General features: G+C 32.7%; 2 protein-coding genes across 3 annotated transcripts in view; both read left to right on the top strand.

Moving 5' to 3' along the window:
- LOC126771060 (uncharacterized) overlaps nt 1-12,560 on the top strand; it is a 125,869-nt gene extending 113,309 nt beyond the window's left edge. The window contains exons 16-22 of one of the 2 annotated variants that reach the window (XM_050490757.1): nt 4,851-4,996; nt 5,243-5,357; nt 7,465-7,587; nt 7,736-7,871; nt 9,107-9,278; nt 10,119-10,166; nt 11,049-12,560. In XM_050490757.1, the coding sequence (XP_050346714.1) occupies nt 4,851-4,996; nt 5,243-5,357; nt 7,465-7,587; nt 7,736-7,871; nt 9,107-9,278; nt 10,119-10,125 (699 nt within the window). In that variant the 3' untranslated portion in view covers nt 10,126-10,166; nt 11,049-12,560. The remainder of the gene's footprint in view (nt 1-4,850; nt 4,997-5,242; nt 5,358-7,464; nt 7,588-7,735; nt 7,872-9,106; nt 9,279-10,118; nt 10,167-11,048) is intronic. The other variant, XM_050490749.1, reaches the window with a different exon arrangement.
- On the top strand, nt 11,776-17,541 carry LOC126781216 (caveolin-3-like). Its single transcript, XM_050506106.1, has 4 exons — nt 11,776-11,809; nt 13,449-13,624; nt 16,967-17,146; nt 17,353-17,541. The coding sequence occupies exons 1-4, from the start codon at nt 11,776-11,778 to the stop codon at nt 17,539-17,541; spliced, it is 579 nt and encodes a 192-aa protein (XP_050362063.1).
- The last annotated feature ends 141 nt before the right edge of the window (nt 17,542-17,682 follow it).

Consider the following 17,682-nt stretch of genomic DNA (forward strand, 5'->3'; position numbering starts at 1 on the left):
TAAATATATATTATACATACATATAAATATATATAAATATAGTTAAAATTTAAACATATATATATATATATATATATATATATATATATGTTTAAATTTTAAATGTGGATAAAGTAATAATTAATTTTTATATATATATATATATATATATATATAATTCAAAATATTTTGATCCAAAACTTACGAAGAAAAGAACTTCCTTTTAGATGTGAGTTGAATTTTAAATGACTGAAAGGGACAACATCGTCTTGAGCAAAACCCTTTTTTTATATAATAGGTGGGCGGACGAGCATATGGGCCACCTGATGGCAAGTGGGCACCAACGCCCATTGGCATTGCCAACGACATTGGCATTTTAAGAATTGTTAACCATCGCTTACATGGCAATACCTTGCTAACATGTCAACAGAACGGTTTAGTGTCACACCTATAGGAATTTAATTCATGTCTGTGTGTCCTTCGTATTGTTTGCAAAGATGAAAGTAAATATTAAACGTTTGAAGGCTTAAATAAACTTACTTAAAATTGATATGTCGTATGACTGCTTATTAAAATAAATATATTTTTTATTTTTTATTGTATAATATTCTATATTTTGAGATTAAAAAGTACATAATTAAAAAAATACTTAATACTTGTTTTTAATATTGTTATATATAGTTAATGAGATTAATTTAAATATTATCATATTACAAAAAAAAGATTTGCAAAATAATAAAATTTAAATTAAAAAAAACTACCAATTCAAAAGTCGGAAAGATTCGACTCTATATGTAATGCTATGTTAAGTAAGAGGTAAATACTTTATATACAATTTCAAGATCGCGGTAAGCACAGTTTTTATATTAGTTACAATTTTTCCAGCTTCGATAAGTAAAGGGAGGAATAAGCATTTTTCATAGGGTGGTCTAATTGTTTCGACCTTTACCCTGTTATTTAAAAAAACACGATAAGTAGGTACACGATTCTCTGACAATTTCTTGAGTTCACTCATTGCGGCGACATTCGGCACGCAGTGCCATCACGCTGTCCGATGGAGCATGACTTGCGCGTGATTGCTGGTATCTGATGTACAGAATGGGATTATTTTGAAAGTGACATACGAGACAATCCGCTGTAATGATGGGAATAGAAATATTTGTGTGGTTTTCTTAATTGCACGCTTCTGATCTACGGCACTGAGACGGTTTCCTGACTATAATAAAAAAAAATGTTGGTAGAAATTTTGGTACATAGCATAATAATATAACATATACAGTATAAAAGTTACTTTTGGAAAGTTTTATTTATTTAATCACTTAATCGTATTATTTACGATTAATTCGTATAAAAGCCGAGATGGAGGCCTTAGCCCAGCAGTGGGACATTCACCAGCTGCTACTTTTAATCGTATTGAAATTTAATACTACACTATACTTAAAATGTCTTAGATAAGTACATTGCCACATAACGATGTTCTTTAAAAAACAACGAACTATGTCGTGGGAATTAATTATTTAGTTAATAAGTTATAACAGTATCGACAACACATTAAGACAATTTTTATATAAAACTACGTGATTCAAATAATATGTATATTAGAGAGATCTAGTAAAAGGCCTTTCTTAAGTAATTTTGATGTAATTTCCAAATTACTCTTCAATCTATGATCTAAACGCACGTGACTGTAATCGACGTGTAATCATGTACCAAAGATTAGGATCTGTCGGTTAAGGTTTTATTAGTTAGTTGTTGCCCGCGACTTTGCCCTTATTACTTTATTTACCACGAAATGGAAAACAAATGCTCTGATCGGATTTTACCGCGCGATCTTTTAAGATTGGTTTTATATAGAAAAATTGTTTAATAATTAATTGTTTTGACAGTCCCAATGTAATTTTTGAATATCTATATTGGTCGCGATTCTGCGGTAGAGAAGATTCGATTCCATCTTAACCCACCGGGTTCTTGAGAGCGGATTATTTGTTAATCGCACCCACCAATCGGACTGAAAACAACTGTTGATTGCTATCAACTCGTATAAACTACTAGCTTGGGATGTAGTTTGGGGTGTAAGGGGATGGAAGAGGTGCTAGGTAAGGTAGGTACCACCCATTCATCAGATATTCTACCGCAAAACAGCAGTACTTGGTATTGTTAGTGCAATTACAGGCACAAGGGACATAACATAGGGCGCTTTGGCGATGTAAGGGATGGTTAACGTTTCTTACAATGCCAATGTCTATGGGCGTCGGTGACCACTTACAATCACTTGGGTCACATGCTCGTCCGCCTACCTATAATATAAAAAAAAGAAATTAAATATATTATTTTCTAACATGTAGAATTAACGAATTCAAAAATATAATAGCTATGCAACAATTATAACAAGTGAGGCCGTTTTGCGTAAAAAGGATGTTTCAGATAAAGATCTCAAATGAGCCTCGGCCATAAAACAGTACGTGTATATAATATTAATTTGAAACGAGTATTAGGCCGTAACCTGGCTTAACTAATTTGTAAGTCAGTGAGTGCCAGCTTTATGATTTTTTTAAAGTTCAAAAATGAAGTGTTAATCACCGATTACACGCAATTGCTAATTAAATGTATAGCGGGTGAATAAACACACTCATTTATCTCTTTCTGTCATCAGTAATTTGACATTCGAAAGAAGGAGAAAAAACATTGTGCAACTAAATTAGTATTATTCGCTTTTGATTTGCACAGTCTATTATGGAAACATACATATATTTATATGAATCTACTTATAAATATTTCTTTAAACAACCAATTCGTCTATCATAAATGCAATATTCGAGTCTTACCTTCTGTCATGCGCATTTAAAACCTGATTATTTTTAATAGCTCGTCTTTTATATGCTAATGGATATTGTAGATCCGCCGCCGCACCCAAAGGTCAGCAGGACATTATAATTTGTATCCACTAACAGACCATATTAGATCTGCGTAGCGGAATAGGCTCCAAGCGAAAAGGAATTCTTACCCCGCAGTGGTATATTTACAGTCCGTTACTTAGTTACTAATTATTTATTTTTATTCAAATGTTATATGTAAAGTCGGTTGCTGTAAATAGCGTTGTTAAATCAAAGTTCTATTGCTTTGTAATGATTATTCATAAAATGCAGTTTTAATAACTTAATCGTTGAAGGTTGAAGGAAAATATTGATATTGAATTATTGAGAATAAACAAACGCATATCTACGCTATAAGTTGTTATGTATATGAGATGTTGTTTGACGAGTGTTTTTGTTATCACATCGTCCTTTGTTTTTCGAGATACTTTTATATTGTACTTACTTTTTACTCTTGTACTTGTTTACTTACGCGGTATGTATAGGTATTGTGAAACATTATGGTCTTGTGTTAATTTTATATAATATATAGTGTACAAGCACTTTTATATCATTTTATAAATATATTCTTAATTTACTTTTCTTTTTTTAATATTTTTAAGTGAAAATTATTTGGTCAAAATGAAAGCAAAAATCCAAGGAACTTTAGAGTAACGTTTGTACGTGTAACCTTTAAGGGCAATGATTCAGAAGCAAAATGCTTTCATTTTTATCACATATTTAATAAATACATTATTCAATAAATACATATTTAATTACGGACTTGTGATACGGAATAGCTGCTATCGCGCGAACGTATTTTAACTCTTTTTTAAATTTAAAACACCATAATTAACAACACTACATCCCGATTCGCACGCTCTGAAAACTGCCAAACCTAATGTGCGGTTTCTGACAAAGAAACAAGCTTTTACTTTCGCTACAATAACATCTAGGTCTGTCATTACCATTTACTGTACTGTTGTGGTTAAACTTTCGTTAATCGACTTTTTTCCAAACAATATAGTGCAGGTTCTTTAATAGCCCCTCATTTGAAGACTTCTTGCTAGCGGATAGTTTAGTCAAAGTGAAATATCGGACAAAACTTTTCCAATTTCGAGAGAAATAGATTATTAGGATATTTGAAAAACTTATGTACTTGTTTGTCAACATCGTCGGCCCCATCGTAGTACTATACTACATACAACAATGAATACATAAAACTAGTTAGCTGCACCATATTCATACTGATATAAGCACGTTGCCATATCATATCATAGTTTGGTCTAGTAGACTAAAAAGTACACAGTTTACGACCTCCTTTTTACAATGCAGTTGCATGCTTCAACGATCTAGGATTCTAGGTCAACCTTGTAATGGTCTCCAGTTGTTTCGGTTTCATATAAATATTATTTTAGTTCATCCATAATCGTCATGTTTTCTAAAGAGAAATAAAATTTAAATATAGTTCATGGATCTATGTATCCTTATATATTATGAAGGGTAAATAAAGTATTACATAAGTTTTAATGATCAGTATCATCTTCAACTATCAGGATATTATTTTGAGCCAATTAAAATAAAAATTATAAAAAAATACCAAATAGACATTCCAACAATTCTTCCGATCTTATTCTAATTACGGTCGAGGTCGCTGTTTATTTACCGTTGATGTTGAATAGATCATCAACGTTACTTGTGAAGACCACAAGTAACGTTGATGATCTATTCAATTTTTACAATAGCTTAAGAATAAAATATTCCACATTTTGATAAATATGTAAAAATACCAACGGACGAACTCAATTATAGAATTGAACAAAAATTGCTGTTCTACTCGTATGTAGCGTGACAAATTTTAAATGTAAACAAAAGAGATCTGTAAAATTCACTTAAGAAAGTAAATTTAAACCGTTTTGAAAGAAATTTGACAAAATTCGTATCAAATTAAAATTCACAATGTTGATATTTTTTTAAGAAGATAATAAAACATAATGAGTTTGTTATTTTTCTTTACAGCGTAACGCAAACGCTGGTCGAGGCAAACGGTTCACATTCCAGTCAACTGTCAGACAGCTGGAGAGGCGACGTCTGGCTGAGAAGTTGTCTCGCGAGGCGGACCTTAAGGAGCAACAGAGGCGAACAGAGCTGGAGGCCATGAGGAGGTAGGACCTACAAACTAAAAAGTTACACATAATCAAGAAACTAAATATTAAAATTATAACATCAGTTAAAATATAAGAATTACTTTAACAAAAGGCAATTTCAAATATTAATAGTCATTTACACAAATGTACACATGTTTAACAGAAAAAATAATTAAGGTATACTGTTTATGACTTTAGGGCAGTACAAATATTATAGCTTTAGTTGAAAACCCTTATTGATCCAAGAAACAATAATATTTTCAGAGTTGAAGAAGAGTTCCAGCGAAAGAGAGCGAGGGAAAAGGCGAATATTCGGCAACAGCTGCGATTGGTCAGTAGTGGAGCGAACAGCCTGCCAGTTGCCACCCATCAAAATAAGGTAACACTTCGAATTTCATTTCAAAAGAAAAACGCAAATATTTTATATTACGCACGATAACATACTATCAAATATCAATACTAATTATTTAATTACTTCATGTATAAGTTTAAAATATTATTTATCTAGACACAAAAAACTCTTTATATATCCACTTGGAGACCTTAAAATCCACATAAATTTCCAATATTACCGATATAGGTACCTACCATCCATCATCAGTTAAATCCGAGCAAAATATGGATTTTATTATGTTAAATTACAATAAAACTACTTATCAACATTAAATACATCCCTTATATCTCAAAAATAATAATTTACTAACAAACATGAAAATAAATGCTAATAATTGGTATTTAAAGTAAGTTGTTTACAATTCAAATACATTACAATAGATCTTTTAACGCCAAGTGCCATACCGTTCATCCATCACATTATAAAAAATTATAATTTGTAAATCATTAAAAGTTGACAAACATATTTTAAAACTATCGTCGTACAGTAGAATTACTTTAATTCTTATAAAAAATTGGTCCACATTACAATCACAATACTATCTACTTATCATTCTAGTAAAATAGCGAAGTCTAAACATTTCGCAGTCCGGAGTATTAGTATGACAAAAGCGGTTGACGATATATAATGAAATGAACACAGTAATGATGAAAAAAAAATTTCTATGTGAAAATTTTGCTAAATTTAGTGTCGTTTACGATATTAATAATATATTCCCCAATCTTTGAATTTAGTTGGACTACAAATTACACAGATTTTTTTTTACATGTCAATTCAGTAAAAAAGTTTCCTATTTAAAGTGTATGCAAGATGAAGAAATGTTTAATTTACATTCTACACTAGGAACAACTATGACTATTTAACATACACATTTCAGATGGCCACAACGTTTTGACGCAAATACATTATTATAAAATTAAAAACCCTGATCATCATCATTATATACATAACATAAAACGTTACATACATTTAACTGACGCACATCACATATAAATAAATGCTTAGTCTTCAAAATTTGTCTTTTCATAAATTTTCTTCAACAGTTTTCAACGTTTTCAGCTTCTTCATTGCTTGTAACCTACAAGCTAATATTAACTGCACGATTTTAAAAAATATAACAAAATTTCTTCACCTGGATGACGCAACTTTCATTATTAGTCGAAATAAAAACAAGAACTAGGGAAAGGGATCATAATATCAATTATATTATACCACTCATTTATTATAAACATTGTAATTTTTCATTTAAGTTAATAAGTTTGTCTACGTCCGTGCGGGTCGTGTATGTATGTGTGGGGGGGGGTCACTAGCTGGCGCACGCGGCGTCGGGCGCCAGCTAGTGCCCCCCGGACATAAAGACCGGCTGTCATTAATTTTGATCGGTGATTCTTAGATTACAGGCACTATAAATAAGTGTTCCTAATTGAATCAATTAATTGAAAAATTATAGTAACAGCCTGTGAATGTCCCACTGCTGGGCTAAGGCCTCCTCTCCCTTTTTTGAGGAGAAGGTTTGGAGCTTATTCCACCACGCTGCTCCAATGCGGGTGGGTGAAATACACATGTGGCAGAATTTCAGTGAAATTCGACACATGCAGGTTTCCTTACGATGTTTTCCTTCACCGTTAAGCACGAGATGAATTATAATAACAAATTAAGCATATGAAAATTCAGTAGTGCTTGCCTGGGCTTGAACCCACGATCATCGGTTAAGATTCACGCGTTCTTACCACTGGGCCATCTCGGCTTTTTAAAATTATAATAACATGATAAAAATTTAGTAGATAATTTCTGTACAAAAAGTAATGATATCCCATCAAAAACATAAATGTGAAATAATGAGCCAAGTTTAATGGTCAGTCCTGAAATTTATTTATAAAATATTTATATAAATATAATATATTATTTATATAAATTATATTATTTATATAAGATATATTTATATAAATAATTTTATATATTATTTTTTTATAAAATATTTCATAACAACTTAAAATATCATTTCTTGTTATAACTTAAGATAATATATTAAAGCCTAAGGTCTGACTTGGCTACTTTTCATATACGAATTACAACTTTCAAATTGTTTCAGACAAGAGATGAGCCCGATGGGTCGTGTCGCGAATCACCAGCTCCCGAGCGAGCGCGCGACGGGAAACAGAGACACAGTAACGCGTCCTCCGAGGGAAGCGGGAGGAGCAAAAGTTCTACACCGGTAAAGGAATATTTATTAATAGTAGTGTTACCGCTTTACCCAATCTATCCCCTTAGGCTCAAAATACCTTGCCACGTATGATAAAGGATGATTTAGAATGGAAACAAACCTAAACAATAGTGAGTTTCATATAATGTGTGGTTATTAGATCCGCTGCGTGGAGTTGTCGGAGTGGCGCACAGAGAACGGCACGCGCGTGTACCGCGACTGGGCCGTGCAGGCCGCGCTCGCGCACGCGCACCCGCCCGCCTGCGCGCGCATGCCCTCCGCGCACCACTACACCGGTACGTAGCCCACCACCTCCCGACCAATGCGACTGTAAAGTAACTTCATACGCTTACGCAGCCGCCACGTTTCTATTGAGGGTCGCTTAATCGCCTCAGCATTTGTAGCGAAGTTCAATTGTAAAGGACCTGATTACGGTATTTTTCATACAACAAATGACAAGATGATTAATTGTAAATTTTATTTCATTACACGCGGTATCAGGATTCATCTATACATCATTGTAAATTCAAACCTTGGTATGCAGTTTTACTGTGATTTCCAAATGTATAATTTGTTATTTGATACTATAACCAGATAAGATATTAACTATTTATATTACCTTGAAATATATGCAAATAAGTACTTTAGCCAATATATGTGAGCGGTGGTGACCATTTACCGTAAAGTGGTCCATTTATCCTAAGTATGTTACAAAAAAAGAAAACATATATATTATAAGCGAATGATAACTCAGTGGTATTTTAGGATTTTCACTGGCGATTACCGTGTCCTATTGACCTGGACCATCTTGACTATGTGCGAGCTATTATTATTATTATTATTTTAAATTACAAACAAACCGTTCCATATCTCTAAAATATAGAATACTAGTTACCGGCCCTAAAGCAGCCGGGTCAAGTTACACAAGCTGAATGTTAACGATGTTCGCCGGATGCACGTTGCCACCGCTCCCATGCCGCGTCCTTGCCACCGTGACACACTTTGTGTACGATGATTTTTATAGATAATGCTTTCAAAAGGTCATATGTACAAGTGAAATCAAACATGTTCGACTTTTGTCGATCGTAATGCAATGATAACGTATTGATCGACAGAAATAATATGAGTGTTATATAATTTTAACATAGAACGTAGTTCGTTGTTTACATACATTACAGAATTGGAGTTCCTTAACCAAATTTTCTTAACTTTAAACTCATTTTTTATGGTATCCAAAGAACTGAAACAATATAAAAATATTATTATTCTATATTTAATATTATGTTCCGCCGTAGTCAAAGTTAATTGCAATATCAGTATTGACTATTGACAGGTGACAGCTGCAGCTTATTTTTGTCAATTAACCTTAGTCAGGAGGCAGACGAGCAAATGGTCTACAAAATGGTAAGAGATCACCAGCGCCCATAGACACTGGCACTGTAAATAATAAGTCCCCCGTGCCCGCAATCGCCGTGGGCCCCCGGCCCTCGCTTCCCGCTCGCCTGTACATAACACTAAGCGCGCACGGCAGGCGGCGAGGGCGAGGCGTTCAGCGGCAGCCCGCGCTCCGACAACTACCGGCTGGAGTTCGCCCGCGGGCGCTCGCCGCGCACGCCGCGCGCGCCGCGCCTGCTGGCCGCGCGCTCGCCCGCCTCGTCCTCGTCCGGCTCCGACCTGTCGCTGCGACAGCCCATCAAGATCAGGTACCCTCGGCCTTCGCTGCTGCTCGCCCGGCCTCGCCCTTTTGTATTAGTAAACGCAGGGGAACGAATGGAACGCTCGATGATAAGCGGTCACCTCTCTCGGTGAGAGAATAGGTGCTTCCTGTTTTTTTTATCGATGGGCCGCCGACTATGGAATTTTTATGAGTGAAACACTGGTAATTTGTTCTTCAGCCCCAGAAAACATCCTGTGTGATTACTTTCCAATTCAAAGCTCCTTCTAAATATTCGTGAAAAGATGTCTGATATGCCCGAGATTTTGCACAGACATAAGGTATTTATTTATGTACAGTAGGTCTGCTGGCATAAGCTAAAGAAATCGAAGCTGAAATTCGGATTATTTCTCCTAAATTTGATAATTAATGAATTTCGAAGTCAATAACTATGACTAAGGTTAAACCTCTCCCATTTATAGTTCAGCTTAATCTAGTTTATAAGTGTATACTCAAAAATATATCTATTTTCAATATATCTCGTACTTAATTATAAGTAGATAATACCTAGACTAATTGCACGATATAGAACGCTTGCACTAATTTAAGCTAGTTACATTAATTATAAATTCAGATAAAACAACAGATCTTATCTCAAGAAGTTACAAATCAATATAAATGTTATTTTTATTTCTTAAAAACGCAATAATTGGACCACAGATAAAAACAATGCTTCTTTATTATATATGCCTTAGTATTATATATATTAACTAAAATAAAGCGTATGGTAACGCAAGGTTTTAAAGTGTGTAACTGAGAGATAACATTTCTTGTGAAATATATAGTATAGAATAGTAGTAATTAGTCTAACGGTTGATTTTTTCCCAAGGTGGTGATACCAGTAGCATGTATTAATTAGCCTTGCGCCATGAAAACGGTGAGTGCTTACTAAAGCTTGTATGTATATAGGTTTAAAAATGCTTTACATTAAGTAATTAAGATATCGAAAAGAAAGTAACGCAAGTATAAATTAAAAAACATAAACAATAGTGTAGTTATAGCATTATCAGGAGTAAATGAAATAAGTAATAAAAAAAGCTAATTAGAGTTAATAAGTATTTATTTAGATAAATATTATTTTATACGATATAAATCTGCTTAATAACTATTGAAAAAAAAATACTTACCTTGATAAGTTATATTTTTTATGTAACTATTAACTATTTGGTAAGATACCTAATATGGACTGTGAAAATAATCATGTATGTATCTCTTACAATATACATAAAACATAGACTTAAAAATGTATAAAACGGAGGTTTTATAAGTATTTTTAAGTCATTAGCTATAATAAATAAAACCTATGTCAAGCCATCCGATTAAGGAATGTATTTCTATTAGTTATGACTTTTTTAGCTTGTTAATTGTCTGTGTATTACTATTTATATACATAATGCATGGCCGATTAATGCGGATATTAATACCAAATAATTGAAATTTGCATGAAATCAAAAGGAAAATATTAATATAAATTGATTACGCAACTAGAATGCTTTTAACGATGATTGATTGACAAAAGCTTATTGAAACTAACCCAATCGAAACATTCGTTTTTGATTGCGTTGCAATTACTTAACGATGAATAACAAAGTTTTGCATATTGTATGAAAAGCTTTTGAATCAATTTTATTTTTTTCGTATAGGTTTAGTACAAATAAAAATTTAAATGCAATTACAAATATCTAATAATCATTTCATTAGCTATGAATGTGTGTTTTTATTTATAATTCAACAATATAATTTTGGGTATGGTCAACAGAGAACCCACTAAAGAAGAAGATGCAGAGGAACCCGCCATTGTACCCACACTCCGGCCATCGGGCCCGGCGCGCTCCGCTGTCGCCATTCGTTAACCAACAGCCGATCAGAGCGGATGTGTCTTTCATATGAACAAAAAAGATCAATATGTTCAATACAAAATTTTGACCATTTCACTTTGAACCTCTAAAATCACAATGAAAATAGTGATTTTTTAAACGATGTCACCATTTAGTTTATCACTCGAATATAATGTAAATGTATCGTAAATATTAGACTTCTAGGTTATGATCGTCAATGCAATAACCGTCTTCCGTTTATAAGCGAAATATTGAAGCTTTAATCTAGACTTAACTGTATTCTTACTAACTTCTAGAAATAAGGAAGGTGCTAAGTAAATTTAAATTATTCACTAGTTACTGTATATTTTCCGTCATGTTATGCAATATATAAATATATTTTTAATGAGATATTCATTTACATAATATTTTCTAAATTAATGTTGCCCAATAAAGAGGATACAAGTCATCGTGAACAAAGAACCTGGGCGCAGTATTAAGTGGGTTAACGGCACCGAGCTACGCCTAATGATCGGTCACATCGATTTCCACTTTTGTATGTGAACACACCTTTGCAATTGATAGGAAAGTAACTTGTCAAACATAAATAAATAATGAAATACAGAGCATTCAGTTTCGAACTATATTTAATGTAATATAGCATTAGACATGTCAGAATTATATGACACCGTTTGTCGTAATCGTAAAATTATTCGAAAGAATTATGTTGGTTTCTTAATTTTAGAGAAATCATAAAAAACAATCAATTCGCATAACATATGATAGAGTTACATAAATATAGGTTGCAATATTTTTAGCAACAATTCTTTAGTGCAATATTTGTACAATAAGAGCATTGTTTTGTCTATACCATATTTACAACTTTTAAACCGTTTTATACTGGCCATATCATTCCGCTCATTGTGCTGCCTGTTAAAAAATATATATTAAAAATAAAATATCGTATTGTATAATGCTCAATTTAAATTTAATTATTTCTTTAATGATTTTTATATAAATAAATAATACAAAATTAATATATTATTTACATATGATTTTAACAAATGACGAGCATAAGCATTAGATAGACTAGACAAAATAAAAACTGAGAACAATAATTAAAATATATTAGCATTTTTTTATTATTATAATAATATATTTGACGTATGATTAATGCCAGTAAAACGATTCAATGAATAAAAATTATATTACCCTGTTTTATTTGTGACAGTTCAAGTACAGATAACATAAACAGCCTCATCTAATGTGGGTGCTCGTAGAAACTTATAATATAATATTGAATAAGTATTATTTTAATATATTAATCATTAGGTACTAAAATTAATGGAACGCTATATTCATTAATCTTAAGTTTTGTAAATAAACACGAATGGTGCATGTAAATTTGTGAAGATGTTGATTATTAAATTGTAATAAACATTGGTATTTTAAAATGATTTTATTTTAATAACTATCCCTTTTTATCATAAATTTTATCAATTAATACTTTTACTCTAGTATACAATGTTTAACTTAAATGACCTGGGTGAAACTTTAAAAAAAAGTAGAAACGACACATTATAATCCTGAAAAATGAAAGTATACTTACGTCACAGCTTACCAGATCCACAATGGATTTAATAGTTATTAAATAAATACCAATAATTATAACAATAACACTGCGTTATTTATTCACTTACTCGATATAAATATATAGAGCTATAAAATTACTTTTAGTGCAAATGATTGTAAAATTACTTACATGACCAAAGAAACGGGGGCTAACGATCTAAAATTGCTTTTACACTATGGAATTATAAAAACAGTCATATAAACCAATTGTGTATCCAGAACCGAAAAGATCGCTGCTTTTCGTCGATCACATTTTGTTATAAGTATGCATTGATGTTTCTTTTCAAAAATGATTCAAACAACGTGATCAATTTACGCAATGTATTGTGATTTAGTATTTTTTTGTTAGTTGTTAGTTAAAAGCATGCGCAAAGGGATCGGTCAAAGCCTAAGTAAGGGGTTTGCAGGCGGTCTATTCAGTATTTTCGTGAGCTCACGCTGTACAGCGCTTTATTTAAAGCCGTCGCAAGTTGCGAAATACAATTTTCAAGGAACATAATCTTGTTTAAATACCTGTACATATATATAATAACAGTTAACAACATAACATATATAATAAGAATTACAAATAATATAATAACAATTCAAATTCAGTCTGAATTGACAAAATATTAATAAAAAAAAATGTTTAAAGCAATGTGAACAAAAAAGTTTTAATATTCACATAAATCATACTTGGATACATTTTTCAATTATTTCGTCTATAAAAGCTATCAAGCTGTTGTCCGAAGTACCGGAACCGAACTCCGCACCGCCGGTTCTGACACCGGTGTCCTTTGCGGACAAGCACCGGGTACGAGTGACACCGCCAGGGATGAAACCCGATAGCGGAGTCAGAGAAACGTTGGAGGATCGTGATCCTAACAAGCTGAACCAACATGTGCAAGTGAGTAATATTATATTGAATATTTTTTTATGGATAATCCTCACTAATATTACATTTGCAAAAGCAATTTTTTTACGCTTTACTACTCTTGATCGTCTTGAAATTTTTACTCGCTGTTAGAGGTACAGAAAAAGACTTAGGGTACCTAACACCTGACCTCTCCGCTGACACGCGCGCGCCTCGGGCGACAACTAGTTTAATTATGATGTTTTAAACCTCCATCATCGCACTAGGGTTAATATCTTTGGCTTACAATATTAATAACAAACTACTGACTGTAACTGTCATCTGTAACTTTTGAGTGCGTTGTCGGTTATTCTCATTAGTATCTACAATATTGAGGAGGAAGATTGAAGGGACTAAACCCGGCCCTGAACTCGATAAAAAAAAATCAGGCAATTTTTTTTTTGCAAGCTCTTTTGTTCATCCTTTTTTCGTATCGACTGCTTAACGACTGTATTTGATTTCTATTCAATGCAAGATTCTATGAATAGCAGAAGTATTTAACCAAGCAACGTTTCAATAAAACACACTTAAAGTGTACTCAATCGCGCGTGTGTCTACATGTGTGTTAAGGCCATAATATACAGGATACTATAAATTACTTTGAATTCAAATTGCCATTGAAACAACGGACAACCATGCAGAACCATTTCTATGCCACTATATAAAAGTTTCATAAAAAAAACATTTACATAATACATGCTGAAGATGAGTTCAGGGGCCACTCTAGGTGCCTATATTCAGCAGTGGACTAACAAGGGCTGATAAAGACATAATACAAGTATATTTAAGTTTATTACATACACAAGCATTTTATAATGAACACACGCTATTTCTCTCTTACCTATACATTTTTGATATCTCGCCATCAGTTTCCGCAGAGGCACTAGAAGAAGTTAAAGCCATTCCAATCAACAGAGTGGGATCTAAGAAACATTATCACTCACTCTTCAAACAAAGGATGTTGTTGGAACTTAACTTAGCGATTCGTGGAAGCTATATATCTAGATACAAAAAAATATTATAATTGATTTCTAACGACAGAAATAGCGTCAGCATGATAATGAAGTATTTACATTTCTTTAATATTTACAGTAATAATAGTAAGTTATATAAATCAACCTTGACCAGCCATCCAACGCCAACGATGGAATATTTACACTACAACACGAGCGACTGAACTATAATAATCGCTACGTAGAAGGTCATGTGTTTATTGTAAATGTACTCACTATCTAAGTACTATAAAGTAATAGCCTGTAAATATCCCACAGCTGGGCAAAGGCCTCCTTCCCTCTCGAAGAGGTTTTGGTGCTTTTATCCACTATATTCCTTAATTACGGGTTGGTAGATACTTTATACTATCTAATGTAACACATAATAAAATTTTGTACGTTTGTTTCTTATAATTTTATTTTAGGATAGCTAAAGAATAAATTCGTCATATGACAGTAAAAACGCCTTTGTACATATATATAGACTATATATGAAACACACCTATAATAAGTTTTTCTATATGAAAGTAGAATAAACGATAAATTGACGGTATCCACCTAGATTGACCTGCACAAAGTGTTTTTTGTATGTAGTCAAAAAGATCTTAAAATAATGTCATAAGTGACATAGCAACGGAATAAGATACACCATTTTGTTTAACCGTAGTCGGTTACTTCTACTCGCAATCATTACTTGGTCGTGGTAAGGCTTTTTGCAGCCCGTCTGGATGGGTACCACCCACTCTTCAGATATTCTACCCCCAAACACAGTTTGAAGGGTGAGTGAGCCAGTGTAATTTAGGCACAAGGGACGTAACATCTTAGTTCCCAAGATTGGTAGCACAATGGCTATGTAAGGAATGGTTAATATTCTATATCGCCTCCTATTACTATGTCACCTACCTATTTCTTAAAAATACTTTTATATCAATATAAAACTTACTGCTATCGATTTGAATAAAGCGAAGTAATTTCTATATATAACATTGAGTCAAGTTTGGTGTGACGTAATAGCAATCAAAGTTATTTTCCTCACAAATCTTTGTTTAGTTACTTAAATATGAACAGGTTTGTATAAGCTTCTGCGTAAACAATAACAGTCAAGCGTAAATCGGCATTTACATAATGATTTCGTACGTACATAAATATTTTTTGACTTTATACTCTTACTTTTCTATTTATTATTATTTAAACATGAAATACTTTACACTGTATACCTTCTTGTATACAGTACATATGTTATCATTTTACTTTCACCGCGCCCAAAAAATATATAGTTTTAATAATTTAAGTATATTTTCTTAATATGTTTTTCCTAAACACTGCTTTGTAATAAATACATAATTATTATTGAGCTTAATTCAACAAGTACTTAAGTGAAATAATGGGTTTTATATTTTAAATAGGACTCGAAAATACAAAAGCATGTAATGCCCGCTTTACATTAGCGGCACTAAAATCCGCGTAAAACGCAAAGCCGTAAAACGCAAGTGTTGATGGTTTCGCGGCTTCGGTTCGCGCTTCGCAGTATTCCCTGGTCGGTGACGGATTTTAGTCGCTCTACAAATAGAGTAAAGGTACCGTTGCGAGGCCAAATGGCCATATTTTTCTCGCTGAGATTGTTCTCGAATGACGGCTGCGATTTATGAGCGAGTGTAGAGCCGGCTTTACATAGAAAAGAAAATTAAATGAAACGTCATCGCGTGACCACTGGCCGGCGCCGGTTTCTAGTTATTATGCCAGTCTTTGACGACGGGGTGTAGACGATAAATGAACGAAATTGTTTTAGACGAATTTTATCAGATTTTCCCTCGTGTAAATGTCCTAAATATGAATTTATGAATACAAAATTATGTAAAATAGTTACATAAAATTCTACACTGGTAACAAACACTAGGTGTCGATGTCTTAACACGCGCCAAATAAATAAAATAAAACTGTAAACTAGATGATGTAATTTAATTGACGATCAAAAATCTATTGGTAAATATTAGATTTATTGTTAAATTAGTTTTTAATATTTTGTCTTTCAATGACAAATATTTTCCCGCGCATCACATAAAAACATAAAGAATATATTATATAAATTCGATTTGCACCCGTGTATTTCTTGAATAGTCAAGTTTTCTTTTTTTATTGTAATTAGACTAAAAAGTTGTAAAAACTGCCTTATGACAAATAAACACGCTCTATTTCTATCACCTGTATACATAAAACAAGGAAACACACATTATAATGTGTAAATAATTGTCCTAAAATATCTTCAGGTTAGTTACAAAGGTTAGTAAAGGTGTAACGGTAGTTGGTGTTATTATGTATAAAGAAAACTTATTTTTAACAACAGATTGTATGGGACGACATAGTAGGAGAGCCAGAGGGCGCCAGAAGTCCAGAATGTGCGTGGCGTCTCAGCAACATCTGTTTCAAGCACGCTAGGAACTGGTGCTACACTTTGCTAGCAGTCATTGCGGCTCCGCCATGCGCTTTGCTGCTCGGCTGTGGCTTTGCTTGTCTAGCATTTGAGGTAATTACATATATTTAAAAAAAGAATATAATACTTAATACAAAATAACATAATATTTATCATACAATTACATGCCAAACTGTCTTTTATATGAAAACAATATGACTATTTTTCAGAAGTAACAAAAAATATTAACTTTAATATCTTAAAGAACAGAACTTTATTAATAAAATCGCACATTGTTAAACCTTATATCTCTTTTTTAGCAAATCTGGTGCACAACTCCATGTCTGAGATGCTTAAAGATCTACTGGGCATCTTTACGGACGTTAGTACAATCCTGCATGGCTGCGACTGTAGCGCCAGCTATGGAGGCAGTTGGCTATCTTTGCCGCCAAATTCGTATCAACGTACGACGAGACGCACCTGAAGATCGAGATTTGCTAATCATTTAATGTGGATTGTGGATGTTGTTTAATATTTAACGTTTAACATAAGTTTATAATATTAATCATTTTAAAATTCGTTATATTATATTAATATATATTATTTCAGTTAGGTACAACAATAAAATATATATATATATATATATATAT

This window comes from Nymphalis io, chromosome 1 (genome assembly GCF_905147045.1).
Source record: "Nymphalis io chromosome 1, ilAglIoxx1.1, whole genome shotgun sequence".
Taxonomy (NCBI): domain Eukaryota; kingdom Metazoa; phylum Arthropoda; class Insecta; order Lepidoptera; family Nymphalidae; genus Nymphalis; species Nymphalis io.